Consider the following 20,713-nt stretch of genomic DNA (forward strand, 5'->3'; position numbering starts at 1 on the left):
GGAAACTTTCCTGATTCAAACGCTAATTTCTGTCAGACATCGAATTCAATGCAATTCAACGTCGGGTTTCCAGGCAAGGAGTAGTAGAATAGCTACAATGTAGAAAGCTAAAATATTGGTTGATGTTCTGGTCAACTTACACTATCAACTTTATATGGAAGAAACCTTTAACATTTTCTTCCCAATTTATCCTTGTCAAATCTCCAAACTAGAAGTCAAGCCAAAACATCTGTCATTCATCAAAACACATTAAAACCCATGAAACATAGACTTCACTCATGGTCATTGATAGACATTCAAACGTCATGAGAAGACAAGACACATACAGTATACATCTGCGCACACACACATCCACACATGTTTTCTGATGATGCTTCCTGCTTTTATTATAAATCATTAAACTCTCAATTGCTACCTTGCGACGTCCATCCACTCCTGGAGTCCAATCCTCCACGGCTCAATGACCAGAATGAAGTGTTCAGCATGTGTTCAAGTCATCCAAAGACACATTCACATTGCAGACAAAAATAATAATGGCGGCAGAGACAAGAGACATTGGGAGAGGAATAGATTATATGATATGGACTGTTGCAGGTGGTAATAGTGTGCGCGCACCTCAATCATGTTTCTTGTGCGTGTAAACCTACAAACTGGCATTCAGGATTGTACTCAGTTCTTGTGGGAAAAAATGAATTAAGTGACAGACAGGTGTGAGATGGAGTATGATTTTGTGAATCTGTGTAGACCTATATCAGCAACACCGTGAGCACAATGTCACTTGGTTTTGAAAGGTTTGCAGAAGCTTCCCCTTACCAGAGCCTGAGTGCATATACAGAAATATCTACAATCGATAATGCATGAGAAAGTGCAGGTGGGAAAATGTGAGCACCTCACCAAGGATTGTTTATGTGAAGTGTGCGTTAGTGCGTGCAAAGAACAGCAAGGAGTGTGTGTGTGTGTGAGAGCAACTCAAAATGGTACTATGGCTGACCTGGCAGATTGTTTCTTCTCTCCTCCTTTGTACAGTCTTCTCTTTTCATCCCCTCTTCCTTTTCCTGTGCCAGTCTTCTGATAAACAAACAAAAGAGTGAGCAAATCACAGACAATTGGCAATATATAGCAAAATATCAACGTGTTATGTTAGAGACAAAAAGAAGAAGCCACTTTTAGATCAAGTCAATGTGATTCAAGAAAGAAAAGTTAGACAAGAAAGATGGGCATTTGTTAAGGATGATTATATGAGGAAAGAGGTTATGTTATTTGTTAGTGGAAAATAAGAATAAATAAGCATGGCATATGCAGGTCGTGAAGGATCTTTCACTAGTTCTCCTCAGCCCACACTGAACCAGTCAGTATGAGAAGGTGAGTTTAACTCACTTGCACCCACACTGACACACTGTCAGTCTGGCGCATCAGTATTAGCATGGCGGGATCATCATCGGAGAGAAGCATAAGCAAGAACTAATGTGTACACTGCTCTAGCACTGGATTGTGATGGTAGATTGTCATTGCAGAGAGAAAGATTTGATTGACATCCAGATTAGCCAATCACTAACCTTTTTTTTGTCCCGGGAGGAGATGGAGCCAGAGGAACGTGACGAAGAGGATCCAGAGTCCGAGGATGAAGAGTCGCCACCACTAGAGGGAGATGACCTCCTGTGCCTCACCCTCTCCCCACGCCTGCCTCGCTCTGCTTCCTTCTTCCTCTCATCTTCCTTCCTCCTCCTCCTCTCATCTTCCTTCCCCTTCCTCTCATCTTCTCCCTTACCTGGGTAAGAAGGGGGTAGAACAGGTCCCATGGGCTCAACCTCAACAGTCTCTTCAGGTCCCCTTCTCTTGGTCTCCCCGGGTTTAGAAGTCCCCTTCTCCGCCTGGCTGGCACGCTCCTTTTCCGCCAGGCAGGCACGCTCCTTCTCCGCCAGGCTGGCACGCTCCTTTTCCGCCAGGCAGGCACGCTCCTTCTCCGCCAGGCAGGCACGCTCCTTCTCCGCCAGGCAGGCACGCTCCTTCTCCGCCAGGCAGGCACGCTCCTTCTCCGCCAGGCAGGCACGCTCCTTCTCCGCCAGGCAGGCACGCTCCTTCTCCGCCAGGCAGGCACGCTCCTTCTCCGCCAGGCTGGCACGCTCCTTCTCCGCCAGGCTGGCACGCTCCTTCTCCGCCAGGCTGGCACGCTCCTTCTCCGCCAGGCTGGCACGCTCCTTCTCCGCCAGGCTGGCACGCTCCTTCTCCATCTTCTCATCGTCTCCTCCAGCTTTCCATCCAGGCTTCTCTACGGACACCTTGTTCAGTGCGGTAACCTCCATGGTGTCGTCTGTGTGCTGCTGGGCCCCTGAGACAAGGACTACCTGGGGTCTCTCAGATACACCATGGGGTTCTGGGAGTTCCCCTGGGGTGGTCACCACCACTGACCCCTGCTGCACAGGTTTGGGAGGGGAGATCATGGAGCCGGAAGAGGTGTCGGAGAACATGCGGGGCTTCTTGGGGGTGATGGCAGGCGGGGAGCTGGTGGTCGCCATGGCTGAGCCGGGAGCGGAGGAGAGGGGTTTGTCCCTGCCGAAGGGTGACTTTTTCGGAGTGTCTCCCTGGTCCATCACAGACTCCTCTGAACCCCCAGACCCAAATTGTGGAGACGCAGATGGAAGCGTCAAGTCACGTCCACGCTGCCATGACGGCAGGTGACTCTCCTTCTCCACCTGCTTCATCTTCCTCTCCTTTTCCTCCGCCTGCTTTGTTTCTTTCTCTGTCTTCTTCTGTGCCGTCTCTCCAGATGGACCCTGGGGCTTGGTGGTGAGGGTTAAGCTGGGGACAGCTGCCACAGACAGCAGAGGGAGAGGATGGGACTGGGCTCCTGATCCAAACATAACCACTGGTGCAGGGACCTCAGGTACAGTGACAAATCCTGTGTGCCCTGTGCTGCTGCCTCCTGTGTGGGTGATAGAAGCCCCAGGGAACATGACCACCTCAACCCCCGGTCCTGCTCCAGCTCCTGGGCTGCTGCCAACTCCATCTCCTGGTCTGGAAGCCTCCCCTCGAGGACCTGTCTGGCCGTCTGCCGGCGCACCGTCGCCTCTCTTCCCGTAAGCGCCCTCAGACGCCATCTTGCGAGCCAGCAAGGAGAGGGGTCCGGGTCGTCGCTTGGCTCGGGGCTCTGGGCTGCTGGATCGGGAGCTGGAGTCAGAGTCCTGCCTCTGGAGGCCACCTGGAAGGGGACGGACGGACACCCCAGCCCCTGCTCCTTCTGGCTCCTCATCCATGTCAGGCGGGCTCTGTTTGGGGGTGTCGGGGAGGGGGAAGGAGAGCTCTGGGGGTGGAGAGGGGGGCGGGGTGGGCTGGCGGAGCTGCATGGGGGGCTGGTGTACTACCTGCTGAGGGGGGATGTGTTGCGGAGGCTGAAGCTTGCGTCTAGATCTCTCTCGGGCGGCTGGGACGCTGGGGGAAGGCTGCTGGGGCTGGGGGGGAGGGGCTAACCCTCTTCCGCCACCGCCCCCTCTCCTCACCGCAGGTCCCCACTCATCTTCATCCTCCTCACTGCTGTCATCATCATCGTCACAGTCTTCCTGGACACTGTTACTGCCAGCTGCTGCCCGGGCGGAGCGGCTGAGGTGGAGGACAGAGTGGGCGGGTCGGTCGTCATCCGCCGGGGCGGTGCCTTCCTTCTCCTGGGTCTGGGCGCGGGGGGGCATGGATGGGGGCAGGCCCTGGCGCTCAGGGTCCCCTAGGACGCGCACCGACAGGGAGGCCACAGCTCGTGGCGGGGAGGGGGTGGTGGGCTCCTCGTGGTGGAGGCCATGTTGGAGGGAGGGACGCTGCTGCATCCAGGATCCAGGACCTCCGGGGGCGTCAGAAGACTCCTGAGGCACAGAGCCTGGGCCAAAGTCTGGTCTGCGAGACATCATCCCTTGGCCCATACCCTGGGACATCATCCCCTGGCCTTTCCCCATCATCATTCCTTGGCCCTGGTGCCCCATCATCATCCCTTGGCCCTGGTGCCCCATCATCATTGGCCCTCCTCCCTCTTCCTCAGCCCGGGTCAGTGGGGGCTGGGAGGGCATGGGGCGATGCTGGGGTGGGAGAGGAGAGGTTGGGGGAAGGAGAGAGAAAAATGTTGACTGTTAGCTAGGCTGATACGAACAATATAACTTATAGGAGAATACATATATCTGGAGGACCGTTCAAATGTGGTTGGCTTTTTAGCGTCATCTGCTACTTTCTGTGTGTAGACTACTGACCTTGTCAGGGTTATAGGAATCGCTGTCGTTGCCCTCCTCTGTGTGCTCCTCCTCCTCAGGGCCCGCTGGGCTTTCTGTTTCACAGAGAGGTTAGAGGTCAGGGGTCAGAGAGGTAAGAGGTCAGGGGTCAGAGTTTACCCCAAAAAGACCACGCAGCAAACTATTTGTTTGACAACAAAATAAGCTTTTTGCCAATTTAGAAAGGATGGAACTGGGATGTCTCCAGACTCTGCACTACAACTCAGTTGGGAATGGAGTAAACAAAGACTGCTCACTCACCAAAATAAACTGGTATACAATAATAAATGAAACTGACAGACAGAAGTTATATGTAGCCTTTTAAGTAAAATATATTAGAGTAGGAATCGTGGTTAATTCCTAGTAGTTCTCCTCAGCCCACACTGACCCAGTCAGTATGAGAAGGTGAGTTTAACTCACTTGCACCCAGATAGACACACTGTCAGTCTGATGCATCAGTATTAGCATGGCGGGATCATCATCGGAGACAATAAGGACTTGGGTGACATAACATGGTGTGAGAGGCCTGAGATGGGCCCACTATCCATATATGCTGATGAGAAGTTCACTCAGGTACATCCATATGCAGATGTATATGGCACTAATCTAACTGCCCTCCATTCAGGTGTATACCATTGTTAACAACACTATTGTGCCACTATCTATCCAGACATACATGTGCCAACTGCATGAAGCATTGGGGCCTTTGTCCATTGTTCAGGTAGAGAGATGTCCACACTAGCATACCACTTAGAATGCATTCTCAAAACATTGCTTCACACTAAGTAGTATGCTAGTGTGGATATTGGAACAGACTGGGACTATGTTCCAACGCCCACTCCACACTAGCATTCCATGCTAAGTAGTGTATGCTAGTGTGGATATTAGAGCCTTGTTGTGGATGTCTTACCGTCGGCCTCGGCTGCCTCCCTGGCCTCTCTCTCCAGCCTCTGGCGGAGGAGCTCCTGCTGCTGAGCCAGGTACTGCTTTATAAAGCTGTTTTGGCTCATCTCCTCCCCAATCTAAACACACATGGGATATAGGCACAACATTAGAAAACAGGAAGGGAAAGGCTATCTGTGTAATTTAATGATACAGGACTCACCCCAATCTAAAAATATAGAAGACAGACACAACCTTAAATGTAACGATACAGGTAGAAATACTGTATGTTCTAATCAATTTGAGGGTAAAAACAAAATACATCTCTGGTCAAACACACAGATGACTGAAAATGTAAAATCAGGTAACTCCCACCTAGTGTTGACTCTCCAATCAGTAGCGTTTTGCTTGGGCTCTTACCTGGGAGTTGGGCTGGAGCCCAATATGGGGAGTGGAGGTCCTCTGAAGATTCTCCAACATTAGAGCCTAAAACAGAGAGCAAAATACTGGTTGAAACACACACCACAATGCTGTTGTATTTTCACAAAATTGTAGGTGAGTAAGAGCTATTTGTTCATTCTCCTCAGCACACACTGATCCAGTCAGTATGAGAAGGTGAGGCTAACTCACTTGCACCCAGAGAGACACACCGTCAGTCTGGTGCATCAGTATTAGCATGGCGGGATCATCATCGGAGAGTAGCAATACTGTACTAAACATTTAAATTGTAGCAAAACTAACCAAATTATTCCAAGCACAAACATGAAATCAGTCAACAAATAAGGGAGATAAATGTAGCACCATAGACAGGACAACAACCCGTTATTCCTATGCCAACTCCAGCTGGAGTTGTTTCTGTGCAGCTGCAAGTGATGCCCAACACGTCATCATCGTGGTCGGAAGCAGGGTCTCAAAACACTCGTTCTCTCTGTCCTGTCCTCTGCATGGATATTATCTTCTAATGAAGAAACCCGTTTTTATTCCATATAAATAGGGAACGTAGAAGCGAAAGGGATCGGTCGATGTCAGTTACATAGGAGGGGCAAAGCTGCACGGCGATGCGTAAATCCAATTCGACTCGGGTCATTGAATTTATAGTGCCAGCAAACCTTTAGTTTGCATTCAATTGGAAATTCGGGAGAAGAATAGCCCATTTTCACACACAGGAAATTGTAATAACACAAGCAAAGGAAACTGCATGGCAGATTAAAAAACCTGTCGTTATATTTGTGTGATTGCTGAGCATTGTGTGCAATTAAGTTATTACGCCACTTATGGGGCAATTATGCAATTGGGGATTGCCTCGTTCTGATGGTGGGTACATTAATATGTAGCACTAGTTTGCAGGAAAGCGATTTGTTTTTCAGCTATGGCCGTGTTTAGGAACATTTAATTTAGGCAAATAGTTCATTGAAGAGGAAAAGAAAAGCAATTTCACGTTAATTATCTCCTAAACATGCTTGTCTTGCTAAGCGAACTATGTAACTAGTGAGCTACTATAAAAGGCGCATATGGGCAGGCGCGTACCCAATCACCCTGCCCCCTCCTCTCACAGAGCGCCGGCCCGAGGACAGCGGCTCAAAAATACAGTAGAGGGACTAGTACCGCTAGTTAGCTCGCTAGCATAAACACACACTCCAGTTGGGCCTTCAGTTCGGGCCGTGCAACACATCTCAACTTTGAAGAGTGTTGTACCACACTAGACATAGTTTTAAATTTGCTTCGACATCTTTAAACACACTGATGCATAATTCGCTAGACTTGAAATCCTCCGCACGGGTATGAGTGCCAAATATTATGCATTCCCCCGAACTACCGACACACGGCCTATAATCCCACTCTATAGCCTCCTGCTGAACTTGACCAGCTTGTTGATAGAAGCAAAAACCTGAGCCAAGCTTACCCCTTTCAGTCGCTTAATGAGTGTATTTTTCGCCCCGCTTTTAGGGAGGCATCGTTGCTCCAAAGCGGCTTTCAAGTCTGCCACACGGAGCGATTGTAGAGGTTTACCATTCAGCGTAACATCTTCATCCGCCATTTTGCTTTCCTGTCACTCGCTCTGTCGACTCGCTCGAGCTCCAACAGGCGTCGCTACGTCCTCCGAATCCCCGCCAACGTCACGATTCGGAAATCTCCGGAGGGGGTGGAGCGAGATCGCTTTCCTACTGTAGTTACCAGCCAATACTGCACTAGCCTTGTTAACGCTTCAAAAAATATTTTGAATGACTTCCCATTATTTAAACTTACTTATCCATGTGAGTGTCATTGCCGCCCTTTCCAGAACCAGACAGTGCACAATATGTCAGAAAAAAATGGACTAAAAATACATGTAACAACAAAGTGAATTTAAAATACCTTTTTAAAAATACAGACATATTTTCATCAGAAATAATCCACAGCAAGAGAAAACAATCAATGTAATTGTACAAATGTATTTGTGCATTTTGAGGGGAACATAGTCAGGCATTATTGTAGTGTTCAACTTTCATGAAGTGTAGACTGGATAGATCCATACGGCTTTTTTTTTTAGCCATGGAGCCAATACCAACAAATTCACTTTAGTGTAAAAACTTTCAAAAATATATTCTGGTACAAAAAAAAAAAGGCAAAAAAAAACCTATTATATCTCAAACTCTAACTGCTCTTCTCCACTTGTTCTTTTGAACCATTATTGTAGTAAAATGTAATTCACTGTGTGAAGTGAAAACATTCCTGTTAAATACGTGCATATAAGAAATAAAGCAACTTAAAGCCAAGCAGATCATAAAGCAAATACAAAATTATCAATAAATACAATTATTATTATGATGATTATTTTCTATTGTCAGGCCATGGATGTGGTGTGCGCTGTGCAGGCAGGCATTCTGTAGAAATACTGCTACCTTCCACTAGGAAGAGCTCAAAGGCAAAAACACTAGAGCTTGGTGAAAGTTCTAAATACTTTTTTTGGCACTGATGCATCTTTGTTCATTTTATCCTCCTATCACCAACATACCACTGCTGCATAGACTTTGAGACAGCAATACTAGTGAGGGTGTGGGTGGTAGCATTGAGTTTGAAGGGGCAATTAGTGCCTTTCAACAACACGAAAGCCTAGAAGCCTGCTCCCCAATCCTAAATGAACCACTATCCCTTACCCCCTTATGCACTTATTAGGATCTGAGAGGATTGGATAGGAGTAGCCCAAGAACGAATATGGCCAAACTAGTACCTAGAGCTGTGTGGGAAAGCCAGGGTGTGTGACGAAAGGTGAAATGATTGTGGGAAATCGAGAGAAAAGGAGAGAGGGGGGGGGGGACAAGCGAGTGAATGGAAAGCGAGACAGGTGGAGACAAGTAAAAGTTTGCAGACAGGTTTTCCACTTGGTGGCCTAACCGTAGGAACGAACATGAGCGACTAAGCGCTCTACTGCTCCACCATTATCCCTTTCACAAGAGTAGTACACCCCTCAGGTTCTCTTTCAACCGTTCCATCTATCATATCTCAATCCTGTTTAAAACACTCACATTCTCCTCTTTTCACTCCCTGTCTTCCAGACTGCAAGGTAGGACACTGCAGGGGATAAAAGAGTGGTCTGGTCCCAGATCTGATTTAGACATCTTTTAAACTCCTATAGTTTACATCCTATAGTAAAAAAAAATTTAAGTGTTGTTTTATTACATTTGATTCTCAAATGCAACACCAAGCCCAGGCGGAAACACACAGTAAAGCTGCCACGGTGTTTACATACAGACCCACCACCTGCACCTTATCCCTGCTCTCCTCCATAGCACTAACAAACAACAGCAGGATGTGAGGCTCGATTTATATTTTTGGAGAGGGGGATGGAGGGTTACCTACAATAAATAAGGATGCAAAGATAAAAGAAAAGAAACGGTTATTTCAATGTAAGAGAAAATAATGGCAACCGAACAGAAATAGTCTGACTCCAATAATACAGTGGCCCACAAGGGACACTGAATGTCACGAACAGGGTTCAAACAAAAACAGCGTTCATCAATCATCAGGACACACAAGATGAAAAGTGTGCTTGGCACCAAAAGCACAGAAGTGACTAGGTATTAAAAGAACCAAAAGCCAACCAACACACACATACAAGAACACACACAAAATCTAACTAGGTGGCAATATGAGCCACAGATCAGTTCTTCTTCTGGACTGAAATTCAATGTTTCAACCTCACTTCAAACGTCAAACTGTTCAATTTGAAAGAGAACACATTGTAACAACAACTAAGGCATTTCAAAGTAGAGAGAAAATGTATTGTAAACATGTTATAAGAAGAGACGTTGAAGAAATATTGTCAAGATATTTCCGCGAGGCGCTGCAGCAGGCCGGAGAAGCCTGCGGCATGCTGGGACAGCTCGGCCACGCAGTCCACCATTTCCTGGGTGGCAGCGACTGATGGGTAGTTCTGGGCTGCCCCCTTCGTTGCCACAACGACAGCCTTCAGGGCCTGACACAGATGCCCACCTGAGGTTGTGATCTAAGGAGAGAGAAAGACAAAAAGAGATTGATTATGGATTTATCATAGGACAATATGCATTTTAATCTTAACTAAAATTCCATAATCTTGTCCCTAATGCCTTAAACCTTGACCTAAATCTCATGAATTATGTTGCAAGCTGTTCTTTATCTTTGTATGTCATATCAAACCCTACATTTAGAATTAAATGCAACGTCGTGTTCATTAGGCACCAAACGGAAGAAAAATTGAATGATACTGGGAGGGACTACCTTAACTCGTTTTCATTTTCCAGTTTCAAAACATTTTGCTACAGTGTGCCTAATGAAAACAACCCTGTCATGAAATGTGTGCTGACCTTTGCCCTGAGGTCAGGAGAGGTCAGGAGGCGGGAGAGCGTGTCCCCGATGAACACCAGCTTGTGTGCCGTCACGATCAAACTCTTCCCCCGGGAAACGAAGACACGGGGAGGTTGGTTCCCCTGCACGGTGCGGAAGAGCACGTCAATGGAATCGGCCAGACAGGAGAGGTGGGACAGAGACTGGGAAGAATAGAAGGAGAGCAACTCTGAGTCCTCCAGAGAGAGGGAGACGGGCAGAGGAGGGGAGGGGCTCAACTGGATGGAGAGAAAAAGAAAGACAGACAAGAGAGAGTGAGATAGAGCCATCATTGTAAGGGTAAAGAATGAACATTGTCACTCATGGAACTGCCATTTATTGTGTCATGGGCCCCAATTGTCTATTATGTCAAATTCTTAGAATCACAGATGACCTCTTGTTGTGTGCCTATGACACAAGTCGATGCAACCTAAGCCTAGAGATTTAGTGAGCATAAAAATGGCAGAAGGAGAGAACGGTGAGATTTAGGGAGAGATACTGTTAAGGTAAACAAGTTGAGTTGATCCAGGCAGGTTGAAACTGGATAAAGGGGCAGAGAGAGAGCAGGTTTACTGTCAATGTAACCTACAGTTAGGTAGATCAATGTTGACTCACTGGACTGAAGGACAGTCCAAGCCAACGTTCCCTCTAAGCTGAGCGCATGAGTGGTTGCGCGCACCTCCTCCAGGACTGCCGCGCAGAAGAAATGCTAGGCTGAGCAGAGATTGAACTTCACTGAATTCGCCCCATTAGTTGGCATTATATAGATCCATGTTTTTTCTGTCATCGAATCAACATTATTTCAGCCACTTTTCAATGCAACAAACCAAAACAAATCTACCTTTGCAAAATTTTGTCTGATTTTGTTGAAGGCAGAGCTAGAGCTCAACAGGGAAGAATTCTATTGGCGGGGGTAGCCTAAGAGGAAACGTGGCTCACTTGGGATACGTTATCAGAGTTGGTATAGCTACCCGGTTTCGTCACGCATCGCGCCGACAGAAACAAACATCTCTCTGGTAAGAAGAAGGGCGGGGGTGGATGCCTTATGATTAACGAGTCGTGGTGTGATCATAACAACATACAGGAACTCAAGTCCTTTTCTTCACCTGACCTAGAATTCCTTACAATCAAATGCCAACCGCATTAACTACCAAGAGAATTCTCTTCGATTATGATCACAGCCATGTATATCCCCCCCAAGCAGACACCTCGACGGCCCCGAAAGAACTTCATTGGACTCCACGTAAACTGGAAACCACATATCCTGCGGCTGCATTTATTGTAGCTGGGGATTTTAAAGCTAATCTGAAAACAAGGCTCCCTAAATTTTATTAACATATCGAATGCGCGACCTGGGCTGGCAGCATTCTGGATCATTGCTACTAACTTCCGCAACGCATACAAAGCCCTCCCTCACCCTCCCTTCGGCAAATCTGACCACGACTCAATTTTGTTGCTCCAAGCCTATAGACAGAAATTAAAATAGGAAACGCCAGTGCTCAGGTCTGTTCAACGTTGGTCCGACCAATCTGATTCAACGCTTCAAGATTACTTAGATCACATGGACTGGGATATGTTCTGGATAGCCTCAGACAACAACATTGATGTATACATGGATTCGGTGAGCGAGTTTATTAGCAAGTGCATCGGTGATGTTGTACCCACTGTGACTATTAAAACCTTCCCCAACCAGAAACCATGGATTGAGGGCAGCATTCGCACAAAACTGAAAGCGCGAACAACTGCTTTTAATCATGGTAAGGTGACCGGAAACATGACCGAATACAAGCAGTGTAGCTATTCCTTCTGCAAGGCAATCAAACAAGCCAAGCGTCAGTATAGACACAAAGTAGAGTCGCAATTCAACGGCTCAGACACGAGGCGTATATGGCAGGGTCTACAGTCAATCACAGACTACAAAAAGAAAACCAGCCCCGTCGCGGAAACCGACATCTTGCTCCCAGACAAACTAAACAACTTCTTTGCTCGCTTTGAGGACAATACAGTGCCACTGACACGGCCCGCTACCAAAACTTGCGGGCTCTCCTTCACCGCAGCCAACGTGAGTAAAACATTTAAACGTGTTAACCCTCGCAAGGCTGCCGGACCAGACGGCATCCCTAGCCGCGTCGTCAGAGCATGCGCAGACCAGCTGGCTGGTGTGTTTACGGACATATTCAATCAATCCCTATCCCAGTCTGCTGCAACTGGGTCCTAGACTTTCTGACGGGCCGCCCCCAGGTGGTGAGGGTAGGAAACAACATTTCTACCCAGCTGATCCTCAACACTGGGGCCCCACAAGGGTGCGTTCTCAGCCCTCTCCTGTACTCCCTGTTCACCCATGACTGCGTGGCCATGCACGCCTCCAACTCAATCATCAAGTTTGCGGACGACACTACAGTGGTAAGCTTGATTATCAACAACGACGAGACGGCCTACAGGGAGGAGGAGAGGGCCCTCAGAGTGTGGTGTCAGGTAAATAACCTCACACTCAACTTCAACAAAACAAAGGAGATGATTGTGGACTTCAGGAAACAGCTTAGGGAGCACCCTATATCCGCATCGACGGGACAGTAGTGGAGAAGGTGGAAAGTTAAGTTCCTCGGCGTACACATCACGGACAAACTGAAATGGTCCACCCACACAGACAGTGTGGTGAAGAAGGCGCAACAGCGCCTCTTCAACCTCAGGAGGCTGAAGAAATTTGGCTTGTCACCAAAAACACTCAAACTTTTACAGGTGCACAATCGAGAGCATCCTGTCGGGCTGTGTCACCGCCTGGTATGGCAACTGCTCCGCCCACAACCGCAAGGCTCTCCAGAGGGTAGTGCGGTCTGCACAACGCATAACCAAGGGCAAACTACCTACCCTTCAGGACACCTACACCACCCGATGTCACAGGAAGGCCAAAAAGATCATCAAGGACAACAACCACCCGAGCCACTGCCTGTTCACCCCGCTATCATCCAGAAGGCGAGGTCAGTAGAATTGCATCAAAGCTGGGACCGAGAGACTGAAAAACAGCTTCTATCTCAAGGCCATCAGACTGTTAAACAGCCATCGCTAACATTGAGTGGCTGCTGCCAACATACTGACTCAAATCTCTAGCCACTTTAATAATAAAAAAATTGGATGTAATAAATGTATCACTAGTCACTTTAAACAATGCCACTTTATATAATGTTTACATACCCTACATGACTCACCTCATATGTATATACTGTACTCTATACCATCTACTGCATCTTGCCTATGCCGCACGGCCATCACTCATCCATATATATTTATATGTACATATTCTTATTAATTATAAGGTAGTATAAGGTAGTTGTTGTGAAATTGTTAGAATACTTGTTAGATATTACTGTACGGTCGGAACTAGAGCACAAGCATTTCGCTACACTCGCATTAACATCTGCTGACCATGTGCATGTGACCAATAAAATTTGATTTGAAGAGCGACCTTTGAAATCACCCGCGAGTGAATACGCTTTTCAGATCAGAGCGCAGTATACACATTTGTTGACATTCTTTGCTAGTTGGCAAGTCATTAGCCTAGTTACAGATAAGTATAGGTCAGCCTTGGGGAGTTACTGCTTCCTACAAGAGCACAAAACGTATAGGCTACATTTCAAAAAGCCAGTCAGGTAAAAAGCGTGTGTTAAAAAAAAGGGAAAGGCGCCCAATATGCCAGGCTTGAATATGCCAGGCTTGAATATGCCAGGCTTGAATATGCCAGGCTTGAATATGCAAATAAGCCAATAGACAGAGGGGTAGTCTACATTGTCTACTTCTCTGTATGGTAATTATTTATTTTATAAAGTGGTTTCTTGCATCATACAACACAATGCAATTCTTACAACATTCAAGTTCCCGCTCACAAGACCTAGAATTGATCTCAGTGCCCCAAAAAATAAGGGAACATTGGTAGGAGCTCATCAGTAAATACACAAACAGAATCAATGATTCATCTGAGAGCGTAGTGAGTGTACGTGGTGTGAAAGTTAATGTTGTGTGGTGATGGGTGTTAAAATGGAGTGTGTGTGAGAGAATGAGATTGTGTGAGCGCTTGTGTGACAATTGGACAGTACGTGTGGTGTGAGAATGATTGTGTGTTTTACCCTAGGCTCCCTGGTGTGAAGGGTCTGGTTTGACCTATTCTCTGTCCGGGCATCTGAGAGAGGCTCTGGCTTTCCCTGGGGAGGAAAAGAGATAGATACATCACTTTTACACACACAGCTATGGGCCCAAACATCAGATACTGTCTATTAAAACAACTGGATAAACAATCCAGCAAGCGCACTTATTAAATAAAGGTGTCTGCTTAATGAGTAAAACGCAATGGAAAATGCAGACAAGTGCCAGCAAGACTGAAGACTGACCTGCAGTTTCACGTATCCCACACTGTCTCCAAGAGGAAGTGGTGCCGGGGCAGGTGTCAGACCTATTCCTGCGTACTCGTTCCCCATCCCCTCCTCTCCGTCGCTTTGCCCCACAGTGATGGACATGGTCACAGTGGAGGGTTGTGCGGGGGGCAGGGGAAACCCTGGCTGGGGGGTGGGGGGTAAGGGTCTCTCCTGGATCCAGCTACCTTTGCGTGGTCCCATACTGCTCCCTACTGGTTTCACCTCGGCTACGGGCAGGGCGGGTAGGGGTCTTCGGGAGAGGGAGTCCTGGGAAGGGAGGCGGGGCCGCCCCTGGGTCTGAAATAGGATGGTGGAGTCCTCCAGCGCTCGTTGGACCATAGAGAGAAGAGTATCCGACGGAGGGGCGTGGCCACCGGCGGACAAAGCAGGAAGTAGGTCTGAGAGGCGGGCCCAAGCCTGTTGGAGAGGGGGAGGGACCTCGTCAGGTTGACTCGACTTCCAGACGGACAGGATCTCAGCCAGTGAGGTTGCCAGGTCCCTCGAGGAGGCAGGGGCACCCGAGGCAGAGCTAAGCACTGATTGGACAAGGCCCGAAAGCGAGTTCCTCCATTGAACGTCACCAGACCCATTACTGGATACCGATAACCGACGTGTGGAAGACGAAGACGACGTTGACATCGTCGAAGAGGGCAAGACGTCAAGGGTGAGAGCGGGCATGTCATAGACGCCACAGTCCGGCTCGGTGGTGGACCCCGGGTCACTGCCCTCGCCTAGCCCAAGCGGAGCCCTCTTCCCTGAGCCGGGGACAGAGTAGACCTGGCCGTGCTCCGTCCCCTCTAGAGGGGCGATGGTGGACATGTCCAGGCCCAGGTGTAGGCCAGGAAGGGTTGGGAGGCTGTAAACGTCCTCCTCCAATTCATCAGTAATAACAGACGTTGGGACGTTGACAGTCTGCTGCTGGGGCTCTGACGATGTGCTAAGTATGATGGTGGGAACATCATAGACCTGAGAGACGGAAGGAGAGAGAGAAAAAGCTCTACCATTACTGTCATTGTTCTTGAAGTCTTTCGAAATCAGTCATTCTAAGGTCATTAGTACTGTTTGTTATAGATGTATATTCTAGGGAGGAGAAAAGAGGAGGAGATTGTATAGCCTGGTTTATACATTCCCACTGCAGTATAAACAGCTGGGTGTGACAGGGAGAAAATAGCAGCAGCACTATTCAGACCAGACAGACTGGATTGCAGCAGACAGCGAAACAGGTGTGACAGAGAGAGCGGGGCTGTGGGAGGAAGGAACAGGTGGAGGAAAGTTGAGAGAGAAAGAGGGGGTTAGAGAGAGAGGGGTGGGGGGGAGTGAGGCGGAAAGGGAGAGGCCGAGGGAGGGAAGAACAGGTGAGGGAAAGTTGAGAGCTATGGGGGGGGGGAAGAGAGAGAGAGACAAATAAATAGAGGGGGAGAGAGAAATACGGAGTGAGAGAGAGGAGACCGATGGTCTCTGTACTGTAGAGGAAGGATTCTGACTGACCTCTGACTCTAGGTCAGTGTGTGGGGGAAGGGAGCGTGGGGTGTTGTAGATGCTGTCATCGTCACACAGCGCTGCTGGGGCTGGCCGCTGCCACCTACTCCTGGGAGGAGTATCATACACCTAGGAGACCAAGCAGACCACAAGACAGCATGTTATAAGACTGTTATACGCTTGTTATAAGCACAAGGTCACAATGTCAGATATATAGTTCACATAAGCTAGGTTTCCATCCAATTGGCGAAAGATTTTAATGCGAATATTCAAAAATACGCATAAAGAAAATATGCGCATTTCCCCACACAAAATGTACTTTCCCGCTTCAGGTTTCATGTACCGCATAAAAATCGAATGTTCAATGTATTTCCATCGCATTTTCAACTCTACTGATAGTGTTGTGTTACATTAAGTAGCAAAATATTCCTACTCTGGTCTTGGCATGCACTCTACCCAACAGCTCACAGATACAGTGCAGGTAGACTGTGCGGGTTGTCTAGTCTACATGATGAGTTAATTATGGACAAGAGAGAGAATATTTGTATTTGTCAATCGGCAGTCAAGCATCGATCATCATGTCACCAGAATAAGACCCTCGATATTTATTGGAAATGAGGATCAAGGTCATCACCGTGCACATTCACCGCCCTGTGAAGTTCATCACTTATTTCATATGTAGCCCAATAAACTGCATGGTTTCCCATAAACTGCATGGTTTCCCGAGTCGTAGTGGGAGGACCACACACCATGTCATCGTCACTCCAAGTTTACTTCGATATGATGGTTATTATATCAATATTTGCACATTAAAAAAAAGGAGTTTCCACCGCCATTTCTCACATAATTAATTTTACTGAGACAAAAAGATTCCACCATGTCGAACGAACAAATTATCTGTCGGCATTTATCAAGTTAATACCGAAACGCCCTGTTTCCATCACAGCTGTCGTGATTTTTTTCTCTTAAACGGTATGACTTTACTCGCACTAAAACTGTAGATGGAAACGTGGTTAGTGGTTAACTAGGATTGCCGTTTTCCCTGACTACATGACTTGACAGGGAAAAACTCTGGGCCTAATCATGACAAGAGATTGTGGAGAGGAAGAGGGGCAGGAAAGAAAGAGAGCAGGGACATTGAACTTGGAAAGGTCTTCCCTTTCTCTTACCTGTTCATCGAGGCTGTCGTCATCAGGATCTGCACACTCTCCGTCCTCGCCTTTCTTATTCTGCCCATTCTGCTTCTTTTCATCTGACGCCATCCTTCCATCTTTGCTCTCTTGGTACTGGGGTACAGGAGTCGACTGGGGGGTGGAGAGGGCAGGCTGAGAGGTGGATACAGGGGTTATGGATTGGGGAAAGTCTTTTCTGGTTACCCCCCTCACTGGAGGGGCTGGAGGAGGGGGCTTACGAGCAAAGTTTGGGGATCCAGGCACCCGGCCTTGTCCCTGTCCTGCTCTGGCCAGCAAGGGGGAACCCCTGAGGGGAGCAGCAGGAGCTAGCTTCCCCCTGGTGATGGGAGGGGTGGAGGGCACTCCACCCTGACCACCGAGGGTCCCTGGGGTTTTGGGGGTCGCCCCTTTCAGCTGAGGTTTGGGGGATCCCTGTGCAAGGACGGGTGGAGTCCTGAGAATCCCTGCTCCCACAGGGGTGGGGGTCTGGTACATCATCTGAGGGGTGTCCTGTGCCAGTTTGGATTGAGGGGTGAGGGGCTTAAGGGGGGCTCCCCCGCCCCCGTTTATCTGTGAAGGGGTGAAGCTCTGAGCCTCCAGGACCCTAGTAGTGATGGGGGTAACCTGGGTCGACACAGCCCCCCCGACTAACCCTCCTGTGGGGGTCTGGTAGACCTCCTCGCTGGGCAGGACTGTCCCTCTGGGGACCAGGTAACAGCCGTTAGAGTGGCCTACCGCCGCTACAGTCTCCCTGGGGACCAGGTAAGTGTTGTCCTCTGGCCCCTCTGGAGCTAGACCCACCGCCCGAGGAATCCCACCCGGGGCCAGGTAGACATTCTCTGGTCCAGGGTCTCCAGCCAGACCCCTGTGGTGCTGGGGCCCGAGAGCTGTGGGGGTGGAGGGGGTCTGATAGAGGCTCCCAGCGGAGTCTGTGCCTCTGGACCGGAGGGATGGCGAGCGGGGGCGGCCTGTCACCCCAACGCCCCAATCGGGACAGGGGCGTGTGCCGGAGCTGGAGCGGGAGCGGGGGCGACCCCCTACCTCGGCCTGCCGGAGGACCCCTGGTCTAGAGGCGACAGGCACCGCCCCTGGGCTCTGGTACAGGGCCTCCCCCAGGCCAGGTGGGGTGCGGTAGATCCCATCCACATCCTCCGTGGAGACTGCCGTGCGGGCCAGGGGGCCTGGGGAGAGGTACACAGAGTCCTCACTGGGTGCGCGGCTGGGGGGTCTGGAGTCAACCCCTGGGGCGGGGGCGGTGTGGAGGAGGCGGAGGCGGTTGGCGGGGGCGATGCCCTGGCGCCCGTGGAGGGAGCAGAGCCACCAGCCAGGACCCCCTCCCTGCTCCTGTTCTAGAACCATCAGGATGTCTCCCTTCCGGAAGGCCAGCTCCTCAGGGCTCTCTGCTGCATTGTCAAACAGGGCCTTCGCCAGCACCGTCTGAGGAGAGCAAAAAAGATATAACCAAAAAAGAAAAAAAATCACTTATTACACAATAATTACTCAGAAATAAAGCGAGATTCAAACAATCATCACTATCCTGGTTAACACGTGGTCTGGAAAAACTCTGGGCCCTACTCATAGGGGTACATACAGACTGAAGATAGAAATGCATGCAGAGACAGAGAGATGGCCTGACTTCACACTGGGAGGCACACATCTACATACTGACTGGACATAGACAAATGCATTGACTTGATGCCAAGAAAGAGATTGAGAATAGCTATTTGTATAACAGTCTTAGTGAATAGAAGAGAAAGATGGGGTGGGAGGAGCAAAACAAAACAGTGTGGTGTGAGAGAGACTCATTCAGAGCACAGTCACATAATGAATAAATACATACTGATATAAGTGCTGAATCACTGCATATTCAGTCACTGCACACATTATTTACTTATAGGGGGAAGAGAAAAGAGACAGTGAGAGGAGGGAGGTCAATTATTTAAAAGACAAGAGGAGTAAATGGTAATGAGAAAAGGAAGGGAGGGTGTAGGCAACATCTGTCTCTAGTTTGGGGTTTAATTGCCATCCCTTGGCCCTCCTATCATCTTCTCCTTTTCAAAGCCCTAACCTCCTGGGGATTAGCTATAGAGAGACAAGCTGAGCCCCGGGCCATGTTCAGTCTCAAGGAAACGTTTTCAAACAAAGTGAAACAGTGTCTGATTGTCCAATTAGATTTTTGTTTTAGGTTGCAAAACACATTGCTACGGTTTGCACACCGCCCAATGAAAAGAGCTCTACTCAAACACCAGCTCAAGTGGATGGAAGCCAGGACGATGTTCAATTACTTAAAAACGCATCCTTCATTCATTCCCCTCCCTGAATGATGTAATCACTGATTTGACAGTATTTGATGGGAAAAATGAAAGGTTCACTTCAACCAAATGTCCTTAAACATGCCCGATCCAGTTACGTCGTGATGATTCTCCCAAAGAAGAAAGGATCATGCATTTTTTAAAGTATTCAAACAGTACCCTGGATTGAAACAGCAGTATAGTGCCATGTCACCAGTTGGGCGCCTTTCCATCTGTGCCCGCTTTATCCACCATCTCTCATACAAAAGCGTACACGTGCACACACACACACACACACACACACACACACACACACGCGATTTCTACTCACTGAGAGGGACATGTTTGCTCTTCCTCAGACAGTGCTCCTGTCAGGATGTTGGGTCAAACAGACTCACAAGCAGACATGGTCCTCCATCTATATCCAAGAGGTGAACTGGTGACTGCTGCAGAGTCCAAACACACGATCCAAATTGTGTTCGAGGGCAACACCACCAGCCTCCTTCAAGGCTGCAAAGGTTGAGAGATGTCCAGCTTTCTTCGCTCGCCAAAGCCCAATGGGTTCTTCTGTGTTGAGGGCATGATTGAACTGCTCCTTCTTGGCTCAGTGTTGTTGACAGTAACTGTCAAGAAAATTAGAAAAGCCAGTTGGGCTGGATCATGATGTCATCTTTAGATCACACTCCTGATAACCACTGAAGAAGAATCCTAGCCAGGGGAATATGATGATCAGTTATTGATGTTCTGTAACTTTGTAAATAATATTTGATGTCAATGTCTACCACTTTCATCTATAACCAATTCATAACTTCAGTGGTATTCTTACCATATCTAATATTGTGGTCACACATCCTAGCTCTAATTTTGATACCTGTACTATAATATCGTGGAGATAAGTAAACTTAATTTACGACATAAAGTCATCTACTCAGAGGTTGTATCAGTGCCAGACATTGGGATCACCCAGTAAAAAGCATAGACCATGGCATAGATATGACTGATGACGTCCAAATTTCTTAACTAACGTTAACTAGCCCCCTAAAGTTACCAAGCATCTTACCCTCTAGCTGATCAAATGAAAATATACCACAAAAAGAATGCATTTCCAAGATTTTGCTAGCTAACAATTTGACCAACATTATCCACGTATGTAAAATCGATGGAGGCTAGCTAGCTTGCTACAGTAACGTTAGCTGCTAGCTACAGTAGCTGGCAAAACAAAAGGGGGCATGAAATCCATTCGCAGCGAGCAAACTTCAGTCAGGCTTCAAATTACACTCACTTATTGTTTCTTTAGCTAGCGTACCTACCCTTAATGCTCCAGAAAATAAAGACATCGAGCATTCCCTTATTTCGGCAGAGGGAATTCGTGGCCAACGAGGTTTTCTTTTCTC

At 48.2% G+C, this 20,713-nt stretch overlaps 2 protein-coding genes and 3 non-coding genes across 9 annotated transcripts in view; all 5 read right to left on the minus strand.

Annotated features, from left to right (window-relative positions):
• LOC120049714 (apoptotic chromatin condensation inducer in the nucleus-like) overlaps positions 1-7,176 on the minus strand; it is a 28,405-nt gene extending 21,229 nt beyond the window's left edge. For 2 of the 3 annotated variants that reach the window (XM_038996072.1, XM_038996070.1), the window contains exons 1-6: positions 7,033-7,176; positions 5,550-5,615; positions 5,158-5,269; positions 4,230-4,303; positions 1,557-4,061; positions 992-1,068 (exon numbers count right to left, since the gene is read on the minus strand). In XM_038996072.1, coding sequence (XP_038852000.1) covers positions 992-1,068; positions 1,557-4,061; positions 4,230-4,303; positions 5,158-5,269; positions 5,550-5,615; positions 7,033-7,167 — 2,969 coding nt within the window. In that variant the 5' untranslated portion in view covers positions 7,168-7,176. The remainder of the gene's footprint in view (positions 1-991; positions 1,069-1,556; positions 4,062-4,229; positions 4,304-5,157; positions 5,270-5,549; positions 5,616-7,032) is intronic. The other variant, XM_038996071.1, reaches the window with a different exon arrangement.
• On the minus strand, positions 1,326-1,444 carry LOC120050176. Its single transcript, XR_005477179.1, has one exon. It is a non-coding gene; the product is annotated as a small nucleolar RNA U6-53/MBII-28 (small nucleolar RNA).
• On the minus strand, positions 4,616-4,734 carry LOC120050177. Its single transcript, XR_005477180.1, has one exon. It is a non-coding gene; the product is annotated as a small nucleolar RNA U6-53/MBII-28 (small nucleolar RNA).
• Positions 5,708-5,826, minus strand: LOC120050178. Its single transcript, XR_005477181.1, has one exon. It is a non-coding gene; the product is annotated as a small nucleolar RNA U6-53/MBII-28 (small nucleolar RNA).
• A 1,741-nt stretch (positions 7,177-8,917) lies between the features above and the next one.
• On the minus strand, positions 8,918-20,713 carry efs (embryonal Fyn-associated substrate). Of its 3 annotated transcripts, none has more exons than XM_038996079.1 (8): positions 20,630-20,713; positions 19,718-19,942; positions 17,026-18,465; positions 15,866-15,985; positions 14,354-15,343; positions 14,093-14,167; positions 9,953-10,075; positions 8,918-9,615 (listed from the first exon to the last, which is right to left on the minus strand). In XM_038996079.1, exons 1-8 carry the CDS (start codon positions 20,654-20,656, stop codon positions 9,433-9,435), a joined length of 3,183 nt encoding a protein of 1,060 aa, XP_038852007.1. In that variant the 5' UTR covers positions 20,657-20,713; the 3' UTR covers positions 8,918-9,432. The 3 variants fall into 3 exon arrangements, with proteins under 3 accessions (XP_038852007.1, XP_038852006.1, XP_038852009.1); XM_038996078.1 differs by having other exon boundaries at positions 9,953-10,210; XM_038996081.1 differs by lacking the exon at positions 20,630-20,713 and having other exon boundaries at positions 9,953-10,210; positions 19,651-19,829.

The sequence above is a fragment of the Salvelinus namaycush genome, chromosome 6 (genome assembly GCF_016432855.1).
Source record: "Salvelinus namaycush isolate Seneca chromosome 6, SaNama_1.0, whole genome shotgun sequence".
Lineage (NCBI taxonomy): Eukaryota > Metazoa > Chordata > Actinopteri > Salmoniformes > Salmonidae > Salvelinus > Salvelinus namaycush.

Excerpts from the sequence above, each read along its gene's own strand:
- efs (XM_038996078.1), bottom strand. The coding sequence starts at position 20,656 with ATGTCTTTATTTTCTGGAGCATTAAGG. Across the intron at positions 19,943-20,629 it reads TATTTTCTGGAGCATTAAGG|TTACTGTCAACAACACTGAG; the intron begins GTAGGTACGCTA and ends TTTTCTTGACAG. Across the intron at positions 9,616-9,952 it reads CTCCTGACCTCAGGGCAAAG|ATCACAACCTCAGGTGGGCA; the intron begins GTCAGCACACAT and ends CTCTCTCCTTAG.